The sequence below is a fragment of the Amphiura filiformis genome, chromosome 4 (assembly GCF_039555335.1).
Source record: "Amphiura filiformis chromosome 4, Afil_fr2py, whole genome shotgun sequence".
In the NCBI taxonomy this organism is placed as follows: domain Eukaryota; kingdom Metazoa; phylum Echinodermata; class Ophiuroidea; order Amphilepidida; family Amphiuridae; genus Amphiura; species Amphiura filiformis.
In genome coordinates, this window is record NC_092631.1 from 19,134,698 (window position 1) to 19,161,095 (window position 26,398).

A 26,398-nucleotide genomic window follows, 5' to 3' on the forward strand; every position below is an offset into this window, starting at 1 on the left:
TGGAGCCAATCGATAAAAGAATGCAAGGCCTCTATTGTTAAATCGGATATTAACTTTTTATTAAGTGGTGTTTTAGGAATTTTCCTTTGTCAGCCGGGTAACTGAATGGGATTAATTTATTAAGGTTAAACAAAGTGTTGAAGGGCTTTACCGCCAGAAAAAATATATTATTACCTTATACGTAAGAAAATATGTCTACTTATCATGTGAAATAAAAAAATGCGGAAAAAAATGTGTGAAAATGTGTTTTTAGCCTATTTTTTTAGCTCTTGTCAAGCACTATTATTCGATTTGTTTACAAGCGCCAAGCAACTGTCGCCAAGGAGAGTGATTGACATCTTTATTATTAGAGAAGAATGGAATCTGTATAGTTCATGAATATTCATGTAGTATTTATACAACCTGTATCCCAGCCATTTTTGCTTAGCTATCATAATCGTTCATATAAGACGCCCATATGATCCATGGTGTTAAACTGATATTCAGCAACTTTATATCTCTCGATCTTTGCGATCCGAAATATTGAATTTCAACTTTAGGCACATCTCTAGCAAGATAATTAAATACCTGTCACAAATAGAGGTCTTGAAGTGTTACTTGCAACGTTAAAAATGTGAATAGAGAACAAATCGGGTTCAAACATGCTTCAAAAATATAGGTAATTGTCAACGCCTACTACCAGAATAGCCGGAAGAGGGCAGACTTCATAAGGGAGTGTTCATAATATATTTTAGTGGGGGACAAAGAATTTGGAACTTATTTCAGGAAATGTCCTGGCTTTTTGGTTTTGTTTTTTTATTTTATCTTCCTGTTCGGGTGTTTCGGTTGGCACATTTTCGGGGCATTTTCATGCACTTCACAGGAGTTTTTTTTTTTTTTTTCTGTAGCTGTAGTGTGTCTTTTTTCTCCCGTACTGGGTATAAATAATAAATGAATACTTATATATGAGAAAAAGAATCTGGAACTTCAACGTCAAAAAACAAAACAAAAACAAGACAAACTGTACCCTGCTAAAAATATCAACCCCTATCCTCTCTGAGAATAAAAATAATAAGACTCCAACCTCACCTGCAAAAAAATATTTTTTCGGGGGCCGGATAATTTGGGATAAGTTCGGGCCTATTTTATTGCGACAATTTTCAAAATCTATAAGGTGAAATGTGTCGTGGGGATGTGCGGCAGATTTGGGGTGCATTTTCAGCCATTTAGTTTAGACTCTGTTGTATTTTTAGCCATGATTTTATTGACCCTCAGTGTCATGAAAATTAGGTTTAAGAAGGGTATTTTTCAATAATTTTCTCGAAAAAGTAAAAATTTGCGACTTTTTTCAGTCCAAAAGTTGATACAATTTTGGGTCTGTTTTATTCAAATTTGGTTTAAAATCGCATCCTTACCCAACTTGAGAAGGTTCCCCCGGGGTGTGTGCAAATTTGCAATTTATAGGCCTACACTCATCATTAGTAAGCCTAAAATCAAAGTGTTAATACCATTAACACTACCATGGCCCGTTTTGTCGTGATGACTGGCTTCCAAAATGTAGGCCTATTTTAAATTATAAATCTGGTCCCGCTAGAGGTGTGTTTTTACCCGCGGAGGTCTCTCCCTCGGGTTCGTGGATGTGCCACACTTTTGGGGTAGGCCTACCTTTTCAACGACTATGATGGGTGGGTTTACAGCGAAGACCAACTTTTGGGCGCATTTTGGCAAAAGTGCCCTTAAAAAGCGTCAAATTAGGCCAAATGTGGGTGACTTGGATCCCCGCGGTACAAATGTTTTGAAGAGACCCGCCCCGAGGTGTTTTTATAAAAAAATGGTCGGGCCTGCTAAAAACCTCCCGGAATCAAGCATGGGTAGGCATACCAAAATGCCTTGAGACCCCCCCCCCCCCAACCCAGCGCCGGGACCTCCATGACATGATATTCTCCGCGAGTCCACCAGAAAATATAAAAATAGGCCTATAACATTTTGATAGGCCTACTTGGCCTATATTTGTCTGTAAACCTTTCTTGTAGTTGTAGGCTACCGCGTATGTCTACCGTGATGACAGTAGCGTAGCTGCCGGGGGGGGCAATTGCAAAAATTGCCTATTTGGGCCCCCGCCCCCTAGTGCAAGGAAAAAAGGGGGGAAGAGGGGGGGGGAAAAAAAGAGAGGGTGAGAGGAGGGGCAGAGAGATGGGGAATCCAAACGATATGCAATACAGCTCAATAGGCCTACCATATATTATTTATCAATAAGCCTGGCAAAAATTGTCTATTTGGGCCCCCCGCCCCCAGTGGGAAAAATTTGGTGGATTTGGGCCCCGCCCCATAGGGCCTACAGTCTTGCCCCTCCTGGAAAAAATCCCAGCTACGCCGCTGCGTGATGATGTTGCAAAGTTGCGGAAGTTCATTCATAAATTTCCCATTTCCACTCGACAACAACAGGCCAGCACGCAGCGCGCAGTAGCTAATCCCCGAGCTAATCAGAGACATGTGCGTTTCTCTTTCAACAGAAAATATGTGACCATGTGACTGACACGATGTAGGCCTACGCTTCAAATAATTATGCTCTCGGCGTCGAAAGTATGAAAATGGAAAATATTTATAATGAACACTCCCTTATTTAGCCACACCTCTGTTCCTTTCTCGGGTTGCCTGGTATATATCAGCAAAATCCTACACCTATCGCCTTCCCTTGGTAAAATCCTGATAAAAACTCGTGATATTGAAATTGAATTTCAGCGCCAGAACTTCCGTCATTCTAGCATCATGGATGGATATGCAGTGGCGCCGCTAGGGGGGGGGGGCAGTATTTCCCCCAATATTTTTTCTTTCCCACTCAGTTTTTAGGCAAAATCCCCACAATTATGTAATTTTCCACTTTTTGCGGCAATTTAGTGCAATGATTTCCAAGTGCCCCCGTCTCAAATTCACGTCCCCCCATGCCCCGCGAAAAAATTCTGGTTCCGCCACTACGGGTATGGCCATAGCTAGGGGCTTTCCCACCCCACCCCAGTTGCCCTTGGTTATGCTGGACGTATGAGAAATTTAGAGCTTGTTCAATTCCACCAATTTTAGAAATTTTAAAGGTATATACAGTGTATAATTATAGCCTATTAAAACGGATCACAGTCAAATAAAATATCGTAGGCCTAATAATTTTACCACTGGCATTTATTGAGCTGCTCACTTCTTGAAAATTATATGGTTTAATATTGATATTATACAATTGAGCTCCTTGTCAAGCTCCTCAGTACACATAGGAGAGTGACTAACTGAGCTCCCGCTATTTTCAGAAATGAAGGCCTGGCCTATTAAATGAATAATTAGGATTGAGGCAGCCTTTTGTTTCATTTTACAGAACTTTTTTTTAATCTACCAAAATTAGTGGGTTTTTTTTTAATGGGGAGTAGGCTTTTAAAACGAAATTCAAATTTGGCAATATTTTCCATTGCTTAACGAATTGATCTGCGTGAAAATGCCTAAACATGTGGCCAGAGCAGGATGAGTGGTATAAAAATCTTAACTTGTGAGAAAGGACGTAGGCCTATGGGGTTGTATGAGGCTGTGGATCACGAAATGCCCCTTTAATGTGTGCTAGGTAAAGTCATTCTTCCTCCCTTTCGACTTGCCAAAATTTATTCCTCCCCGGCCCCGGCTTGCCAAAATTGCTTTCTCGAAAGGCTGTGCAATCAGTACCGGTATTAGCCTACTAATTAGGCCTAGGGCCTATAAGCCAAAATTTCCAAGCGACTCGCTAAAAATCGCTTGCCTCCCGTCTCGGCCAGCCAAAAATCGCTTGTCCGCACCCCTGGACTGCCAAATTTTTGTGGCCCCCTCCCCCTTGGCCTGCCAAAAATGCCCCCACCCCCTTTGCATATGCCTAGGCCTAGCCTATATGCCAATTTTTTGGGATCCCCAATTTCCATACCCATACCTTAAATGGATTTCTAAATATCTACCTGTTGCAAGCGCAGCAAGCATGAAAATGTGCACATTTTTTCGCGCCCTAACTACCCCCCCCACATTTTCCCTCCCATGCACCAGGTTCATTGGCGCTAGATTTTAAGCTAGAAAATACCTAAATATTTTAAAATCCAAACTCGGCAACACCCGGCGGCAACTCCACTTTAGAGCCCGTCGTACATGTCGTACGTAAACAGCGTGTAAAAAAAAAAAATGAGAGTGCCACTTTTGTCCAAAAATTTCGAATTTTGGCCTTGAGCAGCGACAATCAGAGGTAAGAAAAACACAGTATGACGCAGCTTGAAATATAGAATCACTATATCAATTTTGAAGTTTGTACTTCAAAGCACAAGCCGAAACGAGGTGAAATGTTTCTAAAAAAATATTGATTTCGCTGTATCTTTTTATCGCGAAACTAGACAATTTGACAGCAGCGAGTCGGAAAAATAGCAAATATCTCAATTTTCTGCTATCGAAATAAAAATTTAAATAGCACCTGCATATAGAAGAGGGTTTATAGAAATAATGTAGGTCAGAATTTTGTCTATGAAATCGTGCACGGAATTATTATTACTGGTTACAAAACGACATACAAGTGGAGGCCATTTTACTTCAAATTCGGCCAACATGTAAGCTTACTAAAACAAATCGAGACAAGCAATATCAAGAATGAATATGCACATTCTTTTATTGACTTGTTTGTAATGTGCGTCGTAGTTCCCAACAAAATCGCCACTTCCACTGAGAAATTATGGCCTTGTTCCCAAAAAATCTTGATGCTCCGGATATTGAAAAAAAATTGAAATGTTTGAAAAGTACATTTCTTTTTGAGCCAAGTGGAAAATTCAAGCATAATAATAACCCTTACACTTTCAGCTTTTAGACGTAGTTTGCGTTTTCTCTCTACGATATTTATTTCCAGAAATAGATCATTTTAAAGGGGGCTACATGCAGTCTCATTCTGGATCGATCATTACAAAGTTTAGTATAACCTTAAATACGTTTCACTACTAAATAATATTATTGAAATCTAAAACCGTTGGGGTTTGGCAGTTAACCACACTATTAACTTGCCATGATTACATTTCTGGAGCTAACAACACCTTACTGCGTCAGTGCCAGACACGTGACTCACGTAACGCTCTGACGGTTTCTGACCAGTAACAAGCATCATTCTCCAGTCCATCAACCGAGTGAACAAGGAATAGTGATATATTCCGAATGCTCTCAGGTGAGCAAAGTAAGCTTTGAGTATTATTGTTTAACTTTCTTCATCATGCTTATTGCTTGCCTTTGAAGGAATATATTTTTTTTTACGATATTAATATTATTGAACAATTAATGTCGATATACCGTGTGCAAGCGTACCTGATTGTGTAATTGCATAACTGGTAAAAGGTTTAAGGTAGGTCGGGGCAAGCATGACCTAGCGGTGTTTCCATACACTCAAATATTGAGAGAAATACAGCTGACACACAAGAGGAATGGTATGGGTTCTGCGAGGAGATCCCAAGGCTTGAAAATGGACGAAACGTAAACTAATCAGCTCAGTACGAAACATCAAATGTTACGAACCATTATGCCCAGATACACATTTGAAAAGTACTACTTCCGGGCTCTGTTGCTTTCGTATATCCAGAGAGGTTGTGTACTAAGCAACCGAGAGCTTTGGTTGAACGCCTCGCGCTCCGCGCTTGGCTGCTCGCGCTACGCGTTCGCTAAGGTCTTGAGAGCCACAAACTGGGGCTAACGTTGGAATAAATTATTTCAGCTTACCATGACGTGTTTGGACAGCTTTTTCCTGGCTGGTATCATGATACTGTCTGGTATAACACTGCCTCCAGTCAGTACTAGAAATTAACAAAACATACCAAGAAGTTGATTTTTGCGTTGTTTTGGGGTTTTATGCATATGGACACTGCTACAAAATTATACTTAAATTAATTTCTTGTGGAAGGGTGGGGGAGGGTTATGAATTCTAATATGTTGAGGAGGACACCCTCGATCCTTTTTTAATTTTTATACGATTGTAATGTACTTTAGTAAACTAAGAAATTTCATAAACCGTCTAAAGAAAACGGTTTCATATAACTATGGAAATATTGGTGGAATGTGTATGCGCTGTTCACAGCACAATACGTACAGTGCGTGTGGGACGGTCATACACACATTCAAATGATCGTACCGTAGCACGATCGACGGAGTAACACGCATTGGCGGTGGTAGAAAAATCCAATTTTGTTCGGCTCAAAATTAAAAGGGGATATATCACATATAACGTAACGGTTAACATTTTACGGAAAAGAAATACTAATTTATTTTTTATAGAAATCGTACAATATGGCTTTATTTATTTGCCCAAATTGCAGTTACAGTCAGTATTTTCGCGCTCTACACTTTATTGTTTCCACAGAGAGGACTAATATAGAACACATTACTTATATAACTTCACATAACTTATTTTGCCCTGACGTCAGATGCAAACTAGTCTTTCTCATTAGGTCTTCTATGATAAGAAACCAAAAATGATCAGCTAAACTTACTACACTTCATAGAAGACCAGTCATATGTATCCAAGTCAGGGTGATTGAGTAAGTCGTAAATATGATGAATCAACATGACAGCTTCCGTACACCTGTCAAAACGTAAAATATCAAAAGACCGTTAAAAGTCCAAGTTGTTGGGACAACCTTTTTAATACGAGAGGAGCCCCGTCTCATGCTTGGCTTGGAATTGGATTTTGCTTCAATTTTTGGTTTTGCTAGATTTACTTCGCATTTGTTTTGTTTAAAAGTACGTGCTTAGAATAAATAACGCAATTGACTTGGTTTTGATTTTATTACTGTTCACTAATATTCACTGGATGCAAGTAAAGTAGTTCTATACACAGCGGGCATTTACCCTTGAAATTAATGAAAACGCCTTTTACCATAATAAAAACGCAACATACGTTTGCTGTTAATAGTGTTATTGTTACTTAATTCCCTCTTTCTTACTTGTTGTTAACACGTCTAATAAAAAAATTAAAACCCTCTGTGTAACAATGGTTATTTTTGAATAAAAGTTAATGGGTTAATTTTACACCTCTCCCACTGCAAGGTATATGCCTTGCATTTCATAATCTTTCTTTGTTTACTATGCTAATGTTACACTTGTTTTAAAGAAGAAAATTGTATTCAAACAGTTACATTTCAAGCTATTTCAGCACATCACATCAAAGCTCCCATTGGGCGCCCCATAAAATGAACGTCATTATAACGTGAGCGGTTTACTGTAGTTTACCAATTACTGTAAGAGGTTTGGCCTCATTCGAAGCCTTTTTGCATGTCATACCACCTGTCTGTCTGTTTTTCCCCCATCAAAATTGAGATTTTTGAACTATGTATTTTTAACGTTCTATTACCTGCTAACCCGTGTGTTCTTGGATATGTCAAGATTTGAATACATAAAAGATATGCTTGAATAAGTACATTATTATTCGACTCACTTCTCTTCATGCACTGCTTTCAGCACAAGCTCTACATCATACGTTGGACATGTATACACCGTAGTTTGGCCGGTCAGTACCGGTTGCACCGCTCCATATTCTGGGCCAATCGTTGCTGGAGGCAAAACTATGGCAACTTTTGAAATCTGAAAACAGCACATTAAAGACTAGAAAGAGTACGATACTGAAAAGTTTCTTCACAGCAAGTTGCCATTAAAAGATGAACGTATTGCCATGAAGGAACTAACATATTGCATAGGTCGGGGCAAATTAACGCTGTTTTGGTTTGTATTATTTTTCTAAATAAAACATTTGCATTGTAATTGACACGATTCCGCAATTAAAGCCATAATGTGTGATTTGCTCCACAGCAACGCCCTCAATTTTTTTTTCGAATTTCTACTTTTTGCACCATTTGTACCATTTGTAATGGTCATTGGTGTACATGAATGCCACGTGAAAGACTAAGCCTGAGGTGCTTTAATTACAGTAAAATTTAACATTTATAATAAACCGGAGATCTCCGGTTTTATTCTGAGCTCACTGATCGAGTGCTGGATAAACACATCGCGTGCGTGTGTACATTGAATCATTGACGTACCGTATAAACTGTATGCATATTCGTCTTACGTATTGTTTGTCCATCACATCACATGCGTGTAGCTCTGCCAGTAATAATGAAAATAATACGATCGGCGAGATTATACACGCATTGTAAGCGCTGTTCGTCTTGACGTATAATCTGTATGCATATCGGTATTCGTCTTACGTCTTGTTTGTTTGTCTTAGCTGTGTAAAACTACGCCAATATTCATGACAATAATACGATCAGCGAGCTGATACACGGTTTATGCGCTGGAATGAAAAAGCAATTGTCTTCATTTTGCCTAATTTGTTTGGCTCGAAATTAAAAGGTGACAATGTGATCAGTAGCTATCAGTGAAAATTTAAAAAGGAATCTACCGGTATTCTTTATGCAAATCACATAACTACTTTAGCAGGTGCATACAACATTGCGACGCGAAGTACTCTAGGAATTGTACGCAAAGCTGATAAGCAATCGTATTCAAAAACGCATACAAGAGGTTAAGTCATTCATGCGTAAAGTTTGTTTTTCTGTTGCCCTCAATAATTATGATAAGGCCCATAACTCGTATACTGCAACGAATATGAAATTAATTTGGTACATTGAACAACATTGCGTAACCGTAATACAGACAGGCTTTTTGAACAAACAGTGTCGGAGCCACGGGGAGGGGCAAGATCAAGGGAAATTTGCCTCCTCCCCGCGCCTAAAATTATTATTTGCCCACATCCCGTCCTGCCAGCCACATTCGCCCTATTTTGGGCCAAAGTGTAAAAATGTTCCCTTCGCCAGTTCACTTTTCTAACATTGCCCCCCCCCCAGCGCCGTCGCTTTAACTTACCCAATCAACTTCAAAATTCGTTCCTTTCCTGTAAGGTACTCCTGTTCGAATTGAGTTGAGTATAGAGCCCTGGGAATGTGTAGTAGCCTTTGGTAATCCTGTACTCCCCTGTACGAATAGACAAATAATTTGGACACATTGATACTGGAATTTGGAGAAACGGGGAAATGAAAATAAAGAAAATGTCAGATTTGAGGATAAAGATGCCACATCAATCTTACCGATGTAAAGATGACAGTGAAATCATCTTCGTTGTCAATATCCCATGCCAAAGAAGTAATACGTTCTACAGCCTCCGTAGATGATCCTCCTAACTTTATCACGTCGCCTACAGTCAGGATACCCCTAAATAAGATCAAACACAAGAGTTTTGGTGTGAGTGTGATTTTCATTCCGACAAGCATGCGTTTTATGTTATTGACCTTTCCCCGTTTATCCCATCATGCACTATTTCCGGGGTATCTCGCAATCTCATCTCCACACATCGCGGTCTACGTCTGTGAAGGTCGACAGAATGTATTTTCAGCGTTCAATTCAAATGTCGGACATCACGGGCCGCGTTCGAACTTGACACAGTGCCTTTGTAGTGAGCTGGTTTATATTTACTTGTTGCCACGGTCCCAATATTGATGTCGCAGTGTGCATTTAAATGAAAGTAACCCAAAATTCAAAATCCTATTGCCTTGTATTCAGTATCCACGGAAGGAAATGTTTTCGGCTTTAAGGGGGTACTACACCCCTGCTTTATTTTGTGCCTATTTTTGCATTTTTCTCAAAAATTATAAAACATTGGTAACAAGTAAGATATTTATATTATAGGGGCAAGGACTACAACTACTGCACTGGAAATTTTATTTCAGCACAGGCAACAGTTGTGGAGTTACAGTCAAAAATGAGGGAAAACCAATATTTAATCAATAAATCAATAACTACTTGCCTTGAGTTGCTGAATTTTCAATGCAGTAGTTGTAGTCCTTGCCCCTATAATATACATATCTTACTTATCACCAATGCGCTATACTTTTTGAGAAAAATGCAAAAATAGGCACACAATTTGCTTTTTTGCGTGAATTTGGAGGAGGTCGAACATTTGATAATCAATAAAAAAAATAATTATTAATCCAGTTGTCATTGCTTACTTAATCCCATATTAAAACATGACAAGTTCAATGTTTTCTGGGACCAAGGAGGTCACGAGAAGTGGAAGACCAGGGTTACATCTGTTGGTAACACCTCCCAATCACGGAATTTTGAGTCTAGTTTACCACATTGAAAGGACAACTTGCAATTCGTCGGTCGCAACACATAGTGGCGTAGAGTGATTTTTCAAACTTTCCGTTTCACATAGTGGCGTACAGGTTTAGAGCTAGCTATTATCCTATAATAGTTATTTCTTGTTTACTATTAAAGATACAGTGTTATAGTTTGAACCTTAAACTTCAATTTCAAATGCAATCGGGCCACTGAGAGATAACAGTGGACGAGTATCGACTCAGTTACTAGTAGCATATCCTTCAAAAACGTTTTGCTTGGAGACCTATTTTGTCCTTCACGTACGCCACTATGTGTTGCGACCGACGAATTGTAGGCCATTTACGACCCTCTTTGGACAGAAAAAAATAGAAATCTTCATGTTTCAATTTGACATTACGTGAACAATGATCACTGATGTGACTAATGACAGCTGTTATTGATTATTACATGATTTGATCCTCTCCAAATGCATGAAACAAAAAGGATAATCCAAATGAGAGCTGATAAGATTTCCTTCAATGGATACTGAATACAAGACAATAGGATTTTGCTGCAACTTTCAAATCTTGGGGTACGTCCATTTAAATGCATGCTGCAACATCAATATTGGGACCATTGCAACAAATGAAGTGTCAGAATGCGCAGAAATAAAATTCTACTTCGACTGGTTTGGTATGCCATCAACCGTGTTTGAATAATGGACATTCATTAAGAGGGGGGGGGGGTAATTATAATACTTGTTGGAAGGTGTTCAATTGTTTTTAATCATATGCTACACTAATGGAAATAAGGGTTAGGGTTTATTATTACTATATAATACGTACTTGCAGTTTGAAAATGTTTCTTCTGCTCCGATCACAATTTTTAAATCTGGAAGACTTGAAAGTATAACATAATTGTATGTCAATAGACAGCAATATTATAGAAACGAACATGTGTGTTTGGCCATGGGTGGTGTGTGGGTGTGGCTGTGGATGTGTGGATATTTTTATTGAATGCAACCTTAATAGAATTGTGAACAAACATACTGTTGTCTTACAGGTTAGGACAATTTCTTTTATTACTGTAATTAACGTTGTTTCCTTGTATTGAATTCCTACGAGCGTTTGTTTTATTTGTATTTCTCTTCTCCCTCACGCTCTCCATCCTTCTCTCTCTCTATTTCTCTAGGTATAGGTCATCTCTTGTCAGTGAACAATTTGTTTCGTGATGTGAAATCATAAAAAGCAACAGGATAGTAAGGGGTATGGACCATACTTGATGTATATGGATGACAATGGAATAGGTTCAACTGTTTTACCTGCCGCTGTTCAGTTTCCCTGGCTCTGAATTTGGCAGCTCTGGCACCAACTTACACACCTCCTCATAACCATTGACTGGTGTCCTGTTTATAACGAGAGCTTTACAACCGAGCTGCAAGAAAACAGTAAAGTATTCGATGTCAGATTGATATTCCAAACACTCATTAGTCCGAAAACCCTAACCCTAAATTCACCCATACCACAACCTATAACAAAATTCCTAATCCTAACCCTAAACCTATAGGCCTATATACTAACCCTAACTTTAAACATGTCCCTAACTCTTAATCCCAACTCTGACCCTATTATAACACCATAGCCTAACCCTATTCCTAACACTAACCCTAATACTAACCCTAGCCATATCCAGCGTTCGAAATAAGGCGACTCATTGCGTCAAATACCCGAGAAAGTAGGCGCGGAGCCACAAATTTCCTCCGGTACGGGTCCGCGTACCCGTAAAAATTGAACCAATTAGCAAAGAGTTGAAAATCCTAGTTTTGTAGTTCCACTGGAAAATCTGGTTCACACAATACGTCCAACTCCCTGAGTACACTTTCATTTTAGTTTCCCATCAAGTTTTCACCCCGGGTTATCAAGTTTCTACAATCTACATATCGTAACCCCCGTAGCTAATTCTCTCTCTCTCTTGAAATTTCAAAGGCAAGGGTCCGGGGTCGGACCCCTGAAAATTGGTGAAGACCCTTGAAATATCATAAGGACCCTTGGATTTCTTTTCTTGTTTTCAGGCCTGGCCATATCCCTAATCCACTTTAACCTTTTTGACTAATGGGATGTGCCCAAATATACATGCATGTACACAGCTTAAATGGACCCATAAACTAATAAGTTTTCAGAAAATCATACAATTCACAAAATGTGACGTATGCCTATACGTTTCGTTTTGTATTATAACTTGGAAGGGCGTAAGACAATGCGATTCACAGTTATCTTTATGCGAGGATCAAGGATCAGAATACATGATTCAATCCTGATCAAATAATCAATTTGTGATTCTCATCTTTAATAATCCCTTTTCCACCCCTTTTTGTCGCCCCCTGCTTTTATGACGGTAGCTGGCGCACCTAAAGCTCCCCAATATACGCGCATGTGTACTTACCGTTTTCAGTAGTTGCCCGTTAAGATCAGTTACAGGAGGAGACACAAGTCGCACCTATAGAGAATGGGATAGAAAGTTCAATTCCATGAACAAGTTGAGAAGTAAGCAATTGAGATATCCAAATACCAAGATTTAGAGAGCACCTTCCAAACCTTTAACGTTAACCCTATGAACTCTAAACATCCTGCAAAATGGCGCCTATTGTCTAGACCTAAGATAAGGTAAGGGACCGTTCACAAACACTTGTTAGGGGGGGCCTGATGCAAAAAGGGGGCCTGAAAATTTTGACCCTCCTAAGGGGCCCCTGAAAAAAAATGACCACAAATTTGCGTGGGAAAATTGATTGATTTATATGCTTTTCTATGGGGTTGACCCATAATTTTCATGTCAAAAGGGGGGCCTTGAAATTTTCGAGGTCTGTAAAGAGGGGCCCCGAACATTTTTCGTTATAAAATTGTTTGCATCAGCCCCCCCCCCCCTTACAAGTGTTTGTGAACGGTCCCCAAGGTAACTTAACGGCTTGAAATGACAGTGCACTGAGTCGCTGTGTCACTGAGCGTAATAAAAAATAGTTCTGGGTATCATCATTTGTGATCTGCTACAGCGAAGATGATGAAATTGTTTGCCGCGTACATTACAAGCCAGCAGTATGTCTTTCGTGAATGACCCATTGTGCCCCATTCACAAAGGACATACATACATACTTCTGGCTTGAAACGATGCGTGTAAAACAAGGAACATCAACGCACTAACCATGGCGCTTCGAAGCTACCAACATTTCGTGGTAGCAGGTCACATTTCTTACCAAAATTAATCCAGTCTGCGCACATGCATGATACGTCAACAGATACTCTTTGTGAGCTAACCCCGACACCGCTATTCCATCTCCTTTCTGTAATCCTAGGTTCAGGAGTCCTGCTGCAAACTGATGGGTCTATTGAAAAGAAAACTACACTGGTTTAGTTTTATTTCAATGCCAGAAAGAAAACCACATTAGTTTCTCCTTTAAACTCGGTCAATAGACGAATCCAATTTCACGCATTCCTACACCTCAACGGCAGCCATAGCTGGGTCCCCGCCGCATATATCCCACCTAAAATATGAAATGATGCGTCATTGGTGGGGAATTTAAACTGCATTTCATCACCTGTGTTACACGTAGACAATAGAATGATGAAAGTTTGCAACACGATACAACATAACATCGATTTTTAAGCGGCTTTAATCCACCCAATTGGGCAGTAACAACACCAGTGTGGCGTGCCGGGGATGGCCGACTACATTCTGACCATCACTTGGCTCGTTGGATTCGTCTATAAGGTGTCTTGGTTTGGTTACATTATGTGGGACTAACAAAGCAACGTTTATAGAATAATTTGAATAAAAATGAATTTAGTACCTTTAAGGGATCTGGAATGAGCCTTTTAAGCGTTCGTTTCGACAGTATTGTTTGTGGGACATGAGAGCACATCAGACATATCGAATTGCATTCTGAATACGCAGAATGTCTTTCTGATATCAAATAATTTTCATTTTTTGAAATTCACGATATAATACAAATTTTATGACAATTTATTAAAGTTTGATATTTTTCACATTTTTGATATATAACGGTCCTCAAAGTAAATTTTATAAATCTAATGATATATTCTTAAAGTGTATGTAGCTGCGAGGAAAAGCCGACGATCAATTGAAAATGTTGACCTTTCATATTGAAGATATTGATTTTTGTCCCAACGGGCAACTACTGAAAACGGTAAGTACACATGCATGTATATTTGGGCAAAAATTTAAAATGCGATCTTATGGGATTTTGGAGGTCTTTTTGAGTGTCACGGTCTCAAAATATTGCTTGGCAGACAACAGATTTTGCCAACTTGCGCAAACTTGCCGCTAGGAACGTGATTTTTCCAAAATAGAACCAGTCTATACGACAATAATCAGGCGGTATAGGACACGCGACACGTGACGTACGAGGCTGACGAAGATACAGGCTGACGGCCCCATTCAAAATAGACGGTTAGCAGTTACAAATTGAAAAACAACATACTTTGTGGGGTACTTTGTCAAACCCCAACGGTTTTAGAATAACATAATTTTTCTTTGACACCACATAACACATTTAGAATTGTTTGTGAAGATTTCATGTTTATGTGTTAATCGAATGGCGACGTCAAAACTGGCGATATCGCATACGCCGCCACCTGACAATAATGTTATTTAGCGGAACTAGCGGTAGTGAACGGAAAACGCGGTGTTAATATTCAACCGCTTGGGTAAAACATATACAAAAACGTCGTCGTATACCCTATAGCCTGTCTCGTCTCAAGTTGAAAGTAACGTCATGTTGGATTTTGCAAATTGCAATGGCAGATTCCAATCGCGTGCGATAACCTAATCGCTCGAGCCGTTTATGTCCGTACGCTGTAAAAGCACTGACTCGAATCTGCGACTGCAAAATCCAACATGGCGTTATTCTCAACTTGAGATATGACACACGTACTATAGCATAATTTCTTACAAAGCTGCGCTATATACAGACTTGACATTTAATATGGAATATTTTTTCGCAAAATTCTGAGGGTCTGGTAGGTGTCTGCATAAATCGCTCGGCTAAATATTAATTGGTGTGTGTCGAAAGATAATGTAAAATAATTGTTTGACAGAAAATGTACCTTCCATTAGTTTACATTATGACACTCATAATGTCGTGAATTAGCCTAAAATGGCGGATTTACGGATACTAAATTTGATTTTTGTGGGGGTAAAATGTCTGCATTTGAGCAACATTATTTGGATGTTATCAAATGTATTGAGGTTTGAGGCGATATTTACCGAACCTAAATACCATAAGTGTTCGTAAGAACTGAAATGCACTTATAATCTACCAGTTTTGAAAGTGGGAGGAGCTTTAAAAAATATGGCTCTTAAAAGTGGTACGCACTCAGAAAGTTTGAATGATCCCCTGGGGCCAAATGTTATAAACTTGCTGTACACAAAGAAACAGCGTGGGTTCGTTTGACAACCAGGGATCCGCGATGTTGTTTTTGTACCATAATTATATAACATTTGACTCCAGGGGACCACTCAAACTTTCTGAGCACGTACCACTTTTCAGAGCCCTATTTTTAAGCTCCTTCCATGTTAAAAAAAATTGGCACATTGCAAGTGTATTTCAGCTGTGATGAATGCCAATTGCTGACGAAATTTAAGAAATATCACCTCAAACCCCTATAAATTTGATAATAACAGAACAATGTTGCATGAAGTCCGAAATTGTGTCCCCCACAAAGCTCAAATTCAGCTTTCCTAAATTCGCCATTTTAGGCAAATTTGATACATTATGAGCACCATAATTTCAACTTATGGAAAGCACATTTTCTATCAAACAATTATTTTACACCATATCCCGACACACCCAATTGATATTTAGCCCGTGCGGTTTATGCAGACTCTTGGAATTTTGCGAAAAAATATTCCATATTAAATGTCAAGTCTGTAGTTGCATACACACCTGATCTCTGAATTCGCTGAAAGTGTATCTCTCTTTATCTGCGTAGAAGACATACATTTCGTTGTCTGGATATTCCTGTGCAGTTTTGTTTAACATTTGGCCGATAGTGTAGGGAAGTAACGGGATGTCGCCGGTCCCATGGCTGTAGCTTAACTGACGGGTTGCAACAGACATTGCTGGTTCTGCGATCGAAAACTAAGAAAAAGAAATATTAAACTAGTGGCAAATGATGGTCATAGACCACAAACCTAGGTGGGGCGTGTTGGTGTTGTGGAGGTATCTGACCCCTGCAAAATTTTCCAAAAATTTTCCCCTGGTCATGTTGTTTGTTGTCACCGAGTTTGAGTCCCTTTCTCCTTACGGATGTCCAGAAAATGCAATTTTAAAATTTGACCCCAGATGACCTTTGACCTGACCCCTGCAAAATGTTCAAAAATGTTTCCGTGGTCATCAAGTTTGTTGTCACCGAGTTTGAGTCCTGTACCCTTACAGATGTCCAGAAAAGACATTTTAAGATTTGACCTCTATACGACCTTTGACCTGACCCCTGCAAAATGTTCCCCTGATCATGAGATTTGTTGTCACTGAATTTGAGCCCCATACATTTAATATATATTTGCTATCTGTACCTAAGTGTCTTTTAGTTCCAGAGTTTGTAATTTTGAATGTATTTTAATATATAATATTTATTATTCTTGTAAATTGTTAACCATTTTGATGTATTTTGTTTGACCCTGGGCACCCATGAAAAACAGTGTTCACACTGATTGGGTTTCCCAGGCAAAATAAGATCTAATAAATAAATAAATAAATACCCCTTGCAGGTATCCAGAAAGTGAATTCTAAGATTTATCCCCAGATAACCTTTGACCCAAAATGTTCCCCTGATCATTAAGTTTGTTGTCACCAAGTTTGAGCCCCGTACTCCTTACAGATGTACAGGAAATGCATTTCTAAAATTTCACATCTGCATGACCTTTGCCCTGACCCCTGCAAAACGTTCCCCTTGTCATGAGATTTGTCGTCACCGACTTTGAGCCCCATACCCCTTACAGATATCCAGATAATACAATTGTAAGATTTTACCCCTTAATGACCTTTGACCCCAATTCTTTTTTCAAGTTATAGGCGTGTGGTATAGCCGATGCATTATATGCAAATGACATCATTGTACTATATATAATATGTGACAGAAGAAGCAGTTTGAAGGTATTTGGTTAAATACCGGAAATGCCCTCTTAATGACCTTTGACCTCAATTACATGTAGGAGGAGAAGCAATTTGAAGTTATTGTCAGAAAGAAGAAGAAAAAAGAAAGATTGGATAGCAAACAGTACCTAGCTCGGGGGGTTGTAAACCTCCCAGATAGGTAAGAAAGATCGAATAGCAAAACAGTACCTAGCTCGGTGGGGGGGTTGTAAATCCCCAGCTAGGTAATCAACATGATCAATGCTCATCATCTGCACATTATTATAATATCCACAACAACCATGACAACCGCCAGTGAACTTCTGAATGGTGAAATCGGAGTAAGTGGCTGACATCACCTGCTTGGAGGTCAGTGAAATTAGAGTTGTGACTGGGTTGCAGCAAGGGGTGGTTTTATTACCCAATTGGGAATCAACTTCCAGCTGCAAGTCTGATTCTACTTTTGATCTCTGTTCTGACCATGCTCACTATATAGTATACTTCCATGATTATATGTGCAAGTGACATAGCATTTTGAATTTGTTACAGAGTATGAGTTTTTTTGTACCCCAATTTGTCAAAGGTTATTCAATGAATATACAAATATATTGGGGTTCAAGAACTGGGCCATGATAGGTGAGTCTCTGTTGCCAGCGGAAGTACAACACGACTGATTCTAATACCTAGGTTTGTGTAAACCCACCAGGCCCGTAGCCAGGGGGGGTTCGAGGGGTTCGATCGAACCCCCTAAAATTTTGACACAAAGAAAGGAGAACATGGTAAATGTGGTTGAAATGGTCATTTTAGCACAAAAATTGATATTTTCTCGCGCTTCGCGCGAATTTTCCCCATTAATTTTGGATTAGGGTACCTGCAGGTAATATGGGACCATTAAGGACGTTTAGCTTATGTGCATAAAAACTATAGAAGATATGCCCAAAAGAGATTGTTATGATGAACAAAGATTAATAAAACAGGCAATGTTATCTTGTTTTTATGTTTGTTTGGACGCTATGACGTCAAAATGACGTCATCGTCAAGTGTCCCATATTACCTGCTTAGTGCAGGTAATATGGGACACTGTGTTATCTCTATGGTGAAAATCAAACTGTTCAGAAAATCACTCTTTTGTTCTAAAAACATTTTTGTTACATGATTTTGAATGTTAAATGCAAATTTCAACAAGAAAATTCAATTTTCTAAATAGTTTTGCTTTTCGCATTGACAATGCACACAATTTCCTATGTGTCCCATATTACCTGCACCCATTCAGTTGAAAATCAGAGAAAATAATCATTTATAAAGGAAAGTGCCACTTTTCAGTGGAATTTTACCTGCTGATAAGCTTAACCCATCACCTAAAGATCATAAAAAGTGACAAATGCACCCTCAGTACCAGAGTATTTGGATACACAATCATAAAATGTGGCGTCATTGATTTTATATCAGGCCAAAAAAACGACGTAAATTTTTGGGCAATTTCACTCTTTTGGCATTGATTTCCAAGAGTTTGATACACAGACTCCAAAACTGCATTTCTAGAAGCACAATTGATGTCTCTAAACACTTAACAAATCAACTTAAAGTGTGTACCTTCTCTAAGCTACTTTTTGTTAAAATGAAAACAGGTGTCCCATATTACCTGCTGTCCCATATTACCTGCACCTACCCTAGATCAGATTAGCTTGACGATTTGAAAAAAAACCGACGCCCAGTAATATAGGCCTATGTGAAAAATATAAATGATGACTTAATTTAATGCTAGAAATACAGTAGAGTAATTATTTGGCTCTTTGTCTCATCTAGATTTGAAGACTTTAAAAATTATTTGGTGTGCAAAAAAAAGCTTAGTTCAGAGATGAAGGGAGTGAAATAAGAAAATTGATATTATTTGTGATGAAATAACGCACCTGATTTGCAACTTTTTCTTGTTTGAACTGCGCTAATTTCCCTCTTTGCTATAATATATCCATATATTCCTGATAGTAATGTAAAAATGATGCACCAAATGCCTTCAATTGGGACTTCATTTTTCAAAATTCTTCCAATTCAATAATAAATTGAAACCATATATTTCTAATAATAATGTAAAAATGGTGCACTAAATGCCTTCAATTGGGACTTCATTTTTCAAAATTCTCCCATTTCGGAGGGGGGCACATCCCCCCTCAGACACCCCCCTGCGCCGCGCTTCCGCGGCGCGATGCCCACTACGCGGCCATTACTCATCAGTTAATAATAGTTAGCAGAAATCTGCAAAAACGAACCCCCTAACTCACAGGGCTGGCTACGGGCCTGCCCACCTAGGTAATTAGTGTGCCATGTCTCTGATATCAGTATTAGGCCTATCTGTACAAGATTTTTCAATTGGGACATTTTGTATAGGCCTACATGAATTTGTATTATTATTTTTTTTCATGATTCAGTGATATAGAGGGTATAAACACATTTTCCAAGTGAAAACTACTCCACTGGATATGCCATTATTTTCACATCAAAGACCCTGGGTCTAGATCGTTCATGTCATTGTACCCTGGCTGGGCTAGCAAGTATTTAGTAAACCTCAAAATTATGCTATTTGTCCCTGTCCCACAAAATGAGTACAAATTCAAAAAGACATACTACAAGTATGCCTGCAATTGCTGCAAAGCCGCGATTTGTTAGCAAATATGTGCAATTTTGGAAAAGACATCTTTAAATTTTAGAAACCAAATCAAAAACCAATCTACAAATGTTTGGGGCATTGACTGAAAAGCTATTGAAGTAGCTACAGCAAAGAACAAATACTTGCAACAAGTTATTTTGTCCTTATTTTCAGAAAGCTGGACCACAGCACATAATTCCAAACTGTCACCCACAAGCATTAAATCACTTGAATCGGCTCAACAATTTGAGCATCATCATGATAATAGCTGCTGCAAACAAACATCAGATGTTAGACATGTTAAAGAATTACAAAACAAATTCCACTTTCCTCATAGCAGCTATCCCAGAGGTGCCATCAGTTATTTATGGTTTTACTAAACTTTCTTTGCAAGTCACACCGAGACTGCCCACAATATTAACCCTCACAGGTTCTAACACACACTATTACCACAGAGGAACAGCCTCTAGTAAACAAAGGCAAAACAATTTTCCATGACATCAACTTGGGTTTCATACTTTAACCCTCTCTGAGTCTCTGTTGCCAGCGGAAGGAATGGACTAAAAAAGAATACCTAGGTGGGTGTAAACCCACCTAGGTAATAATAATAATGTGGGTGACAAAAAGCCTGTAACATACAGAAATAGCCTATATCCGAAAAAGCGACAGGGGAATCAAATAAGTATAAAGGGTATATTATAGGTTGAAAGGTCATAAGGCAAATGGCGAAAACGCCTGGTAAGGAAACGAAGTGGCCCAAACTTCATTCTAAAGTACTGAGCATTATATAATTCTTGTTCAACCCCTTGCAAAACAAGGCATATGAACATCTGTTTTGCAGTTTGACAAAAAGGCTAAAAACTTTTACGGGCTACATAATATTTCGGGTAAAAAAAAATTGCGATGCGAAGAATAGGATCGTCCGCACCCCAATAAAACGTAAACTTTTGGTTTTGTTTACGTTAGAGGGGGTTAAATCTCGGGTTAAATTAATTTAATTAGTAAGTTTCAAAGACACTGAAAGCGCTCTGCGGATTCACCTCCAATAAAGGTTTTCATATAATGTGATGCGATCAAGCAAAATCAGTCGGAACTCGGAAATATTGATTTTGAGATATTGGCAAAAAAACAAAGAAATTATTTCCTTTTGTTTCCTATTGGTTTGGAAAGTATTTAATTGCTCATATCTTTGGAATTGGTTGTTTAAATTTCAATGGGGTTTTCTGCAAAATCCAGCTTTGTAAATGCTTTTTACTATCCTATAAGAAACTGTTAATTTAATATTTCCGAATTCCGACTGATAAATCCCCCCAATATTTTGCTAGGGGGGGTGGTCCATACAATCACATGTTGAGACCTGTATATGGGTTTCTGATTAAATTAACCTTATATTTGGCCGTTTTAGCCCTAAAATTGCAAATTTTTCAGTTTAGCTTCAAAATGGCAAAATTTTTCGCGGGCTTCGCGCGCATTTGTTCAATAAACTTAATCTGCCGCCAAAAGGTGTTGGATTCACTATACTTCAAAAAATTTTCCAACATCATCCCCCCAATGTCAAAAAGAAATCTACGCCACTGGTGTCTTCGTGTAACAAAAGGGACTGAATTAAGTTGAATCATGAACCATCTGGTCGGTGCTCTTCAGATGAGTAATTTTAAACAATAGGGCATATTTTGAAGTGGTATTTTAATTTATAAATTTGAAATCAATATCATATTAAATATCAATTAAAGTGAAGAAAAATATGAAAAAACATTGTTTTTGTTCTGAAATCTTTGACGATGTGCATGAAAGTTCACTTTAATTTTTTGACCCCCCTATATGTTCCAACCCCAATCAAAATATTTATGAACACTCCCTAACACAGGTACATGTACATGAACTCAAGCACTTGAAGACCTGAGCGCAAGAAGACCGTAAGTCCACTTGGCCCCTCAACATGTACACACTCAAGTTACGTATAGTTTCTTAGGGTTTTATAATGTTTAATACATGTTCTAGGGTGAAAACATCATGAAAGGTTTGGAAAGATTTGTTTTGGCCCCTGAACATGTATAAAACATTACCAAACTATGTACGAAACTATACGCAACTTTAGTATATACATGTTGAGGGGCCAAGTGGACTTACGTTCTTCTTGCGCTCAGGTCTTCACTTGTAGCATATAATAATAGTGCCAGTAATCCTATGCACCCTCCTGCACGTTTGAAGTGCCATAACCTCCCCTCCCCCCTCCAGATCAGTGCTCGGTATAAACATGGTATAAACCAGTAAATACAAAACGTTTGCAAAATCGAATTGGTTACAAAAGGTTGTTATAGGCCTAAGGTATGTAAAGGGTGATAAAGAGTAAACAACGTTTTATTAAGGGGACTCGATCTTTTGTGCGTAATTATAGAGGGCCAGGGGATTCACTATATCATTTAAAAAATTATTTGAAGAAGTTAAAGAGCCCTAAGAATAAAAAACTGTAGTGTAATTCACGCCAGACACAATTTCTTTATATGACAAAAATTAATTTTTGTAATCTATCAAAAAACAACGTTTTATATCAATTTTAAATTTAGCCTGAATCGGTAAATATGGTACCTCTCGCCCTTTTTTAGGTCAAGGCTGTTTTTACCATTATGCAGCTAACCATTGTTGAAGCTATTTCACATACATGTACAAAACATTCTAGAAAAAGAATGAGGCCATATACTGTTGAAATATCTTTTGTTGATTTCGAATGATAATGTCATGAAGTCGTAAATTTTAAGGTCAAATTCCTAAAACAAAACAAAACATTGCGACGCAGATATTTCCCGACTTACGCAATTTCATCATCACATCAGCGTCTTTATTATTTGTTTGAAACCTTTCCCAAACGTTCGTGCTCTTTATGCATAAAATGGCTAATCTATCTTTACAAAACGCGTCTTTTTTTAGTAAACAAAAGGCTAAAGATGGCATTATGAGATGTATCATTTATCATTACACTCCTCCACTAAACTGCCACCGTGGCTGAGCGGGAAAGCGCTAGACGCGTAATCAAAGGAACTTCCGAATCGCTGGTTCGAATCCCAACGAAGCCTGTGGAAACTTTTTTTTTTCTTCAAAATTCATGATCACATTCCGAAATGAGTCACTTGTCGGTAAATCATGTAACGTATCCTTAGCAATCAAATTTGTTGTGAAACTTTGCAGCAAAATATTTTAACATAATTTCATGTGTAGGCCTAAGTGTTGACAAAATATTCGGCAACAAGTTTTTCATGCAAATCTTTTACTATTAGGCCTAAATTTGACAACATTTAACAAAAGATTAATGTTGTATGGTTTCGCTGCATTGGGGCAATTTTTTGTATACCCCCCCTCCCCACCACCACCACCGATACACGTTACCCCTAAACAGACTAAAAAGCTCTAAAATTGTATTGAAATCAGTCTTTTTGAATAAAATAAACACACTATCTGTGGTTATCTTGTGACTCCCTACATTTTTGGTTATCAAACATTTAATGACCCCCTCCCTTTATTTTTCTTTCTTATTTGTCTGCCCCCCCCTTCCGAAGAAGCCAATACTTGCATTATTTCATTGGTCCCGGTCGTAGGTATTGAGCTAATATTTCTATTAAAACGATAGTTTTGGACGTTTTCCCCTCACGAGAAATATCATGCACATTGGGGTGGAAATGACACCCCATAAATATCAAGGCTTTAGCCTTTAAGGGATGGGGTATGAACGTTTGGACAGTATTTATTGTGGGACAGAACACACCAGTCATATCGAATTGCATTCTGAATACGAAGAATGTCCTTCTAATATCAAATAATTTTGATTTTTTTTCTTTTAATTCGCAATGTAATACACATTTTATGGCAAATGATTAAAAATTGATATTTTTGATATTTAATAGTAATCGAAGTAAACTTTATAAATCTGATGATTTATACTTAAAGTGTATGTAGGTGGGATGAAAAGCCGACGATCATTTGCAAATTTTGACCTTTCTTATTGAAGATATTGATTTTTTTTCCCAAAACACCAAAAAAATTAGGTCTAAAACTCTTTTGGGGGAAAAAATCCATATCTTCAATATGAAAGGTCATAATTTTCAATTGATCGCCGGCTTTTCCTCCGAGGACAGTTATATATCAAAAATGTGAAAAATATCAAATTTTAATAATTTGTCATAAAATGTGTATGTTATCGTGAATTTCAAAAAAAGGAATTATTAGATATCAGAAAGACATTCTTCGTATTCAGAATGCAATTCGATATGTCACTCTGATGTGCTCTCATGTCCCACAAAAAATACTGTCGAAACGCTGAACGCTCATTCCAGATCCCTTATGAAACCATACCTCTAGTTGAGTGCAAACAACAACGTTAGGTCATTCCGGCCACTTCAGCACACAAAACGGTAGAAATGTTTACTGAACTATGGCCCGGGACTATGGCATATATTTCATATAGCATCCTGGTCTCGGATCTGATTCAGATAAGCTCAGATACACGTCTTTTAAAAAGTTGTATAATGATATCATGACTTTTTAAGCTTTTTTTGTGTGAAACGATATTAAATTAGAGAAGTACGCAACACTGCTGAATAGATGTTTACAAAATATTTAGCACAAAATGTAGAAAAAGTAAATACTTACATGCAGCGAGATATAGGTCTATCCCATGCAGGCAGAGGTAGCTCTAAATTATCAGGTAAGTTCAAAAGGACAAGGTCGTATTTACGCATAGCTACGCATATTCGTACCGGGATTCGTACATGTATATAATTCCGCATTATAATAATTTAAAACCCCAAAACCTTGATTCCATATCACGTCGGGCCATGGGAAAGGGCATTGGACCTTGACCATTGTCCAATAAAAATTCCTTTAAAAAGGGAATGGGCGTCCAATGGGAGCTATGATATGCGCTGAATTCCGGGGTGGGGCCGTGTGGGCACTCCCACTTTGGACGTGACGCGTATGTAGGGCTATTAAGACCCCCTTTTTCACCATCGCTGTCACCCAAAGACCCCATTACCAGCACATGCTCCGTCACCCAAAGACCGTGCCCATATTCCTTTAGATCTGTCACCCAAAGACTTAGACCTTAATATTTCCATCTGAACAGCAACGAGTCGTCTATCACTGATTTTCGTTTCTTCTTTTGGCTCTCAACCAAAGACCCCATTTAAAAAAAGTCATATTCTCACCCAATGCCCCCCTAATTTTGATCCAAACGGCCTCTCTCTCACCCCGGTCCCCGCACTCCGTGCATCCGCGGGTATTCATGCTCGTCGAAAATTTCGCGAAATAAGGTGTGTTTTCAGATGAAGAAACGCGATTCGCGAAACACACAAAAAAGGGTGTTTTTCAAACCACGTGTTCGCGAAATTGAAAAAAGGGTATTTTCATCGAGTAGCCTACGCGTTTTTGCCAGAAAAGGGCATGTTAGAAATATCGTTCGTGTTTGAGCGAAAATAGGGGTATTTTCAAAGGGCAAATAATTCGCAAAATCGCTAAAAAAAGGGGTGATTTTCCCCTAAAAACTTCGCGAAATGAGATGCAAAAGGGGGTGTTTTTAAAGTTCACCGACAAGCATGAATACCCGCGGATGCACGGAGTGCGGGGACCGGGTCTCTCACCCAGTGACCCCATATTTTGTACACTGATTTTTATTCTCACAGAATGCCAAAAAATCATGCTCTCAGGCTTGCATTCTTGCAATGACCCCATATATATTTAAGTTCATATTGAAGTGCCACCCGCCGGGGCTGAAATGTAACCGTTTGTGTACAATACTAATGTAACATTAGCATAGTACGCAAAGAATGATTAGGAAAAGGAAAGCATATTTATTGCAGTGAGAGAGGTGTAAAATCGTACTGCATGGGATGGAAGAGGGTGTGGTTTCAAATAAAAAGGAATAAAGATCTTACCATTTCGATTACTATTGCAAATCATGTTGTGGAGGGTTGTTGGAGCAGAATGATTTTATTTAGAATATATATAGGTTTGCTTCTTAAGGGTAGGTCGAAGCAACCTAAAAATCGATTTTCATTATCTAGATCAATATATTGTTGAAAATTAACACCTTGATGTTTTGCAAAAGTTCATTCTACAAATCGTATACTTTGCAAACTTGCTTAATTTATTGTTGTTAATGAGTTATTTACATATTACAAAAGTTTTGTTGTTTCAGCCCTCTTTACAACGTAACTCAAGAACCGCAGCACCTATAAAAGTATATCTGTGATATTTTAATTCTTCTACACGCTCAGTCGCTATGATGAATTGAGCAATACAGTTTTTGCCAAAGCTCAATACCATTCGTAAGATGCTGCGAACTACCAAATCACAACAGTTTAAAATAATTAATAACCTTAAGGATTGTTTTCCATATTATGATATAACTGTCGGTTGTAATACCTGACAATATTGCATGCCTGGTTGTTGATCAAACGGAAAGGTGCCGCGGATATTGTAAGAGCATTCAAACTTGTTTTGTGGCCAGCTTTGTATTTCAAACAAAG

At 38.4% G+C, this 26,398-nt stretch overlaps 1 protein-coding gene across 1 annotated transcript; it reads right to left on the reverse strand.

Annotated features, from left to right (window-relative positions):
* Nucleotides 1-5,712: 5,712 nt before the first annotated feature.
* LOC140150028 (medium-chain acyl-CoA ligase ACSF2, mitochondrial-like) lies at nt 5,713-24,608 on the reverse strand. The gene is made up of 11 exons (XM_072172033.1): nt 24,525-24,608; nt 16,049-16,243; nt 13,340-13,468; nt 12,535-12,588; nt 11,414-11,526; nt 10,938-10,991; nt 9,081-9,204; nt 8,860-8,967; nt 7,433-7,578; nt 6,489-6,580; nt 5,713-5,795 (listed from the first exon to the last, which is right to left on the reverse strand). The coding sequence occupies exons 2-11, from the start codon at nt 16,220-16,222 to the stop codon at nt 5,713-5,715; spliced, it is 1,077 nt and encodes a 358-aa protein (XP_072028134.1). The 5' UTR covers nt 16,223-16,243; nt 24,525-24,608.
* Nucleotides 24,609-26,398: the final 1,790 nt, after the last annotated feature.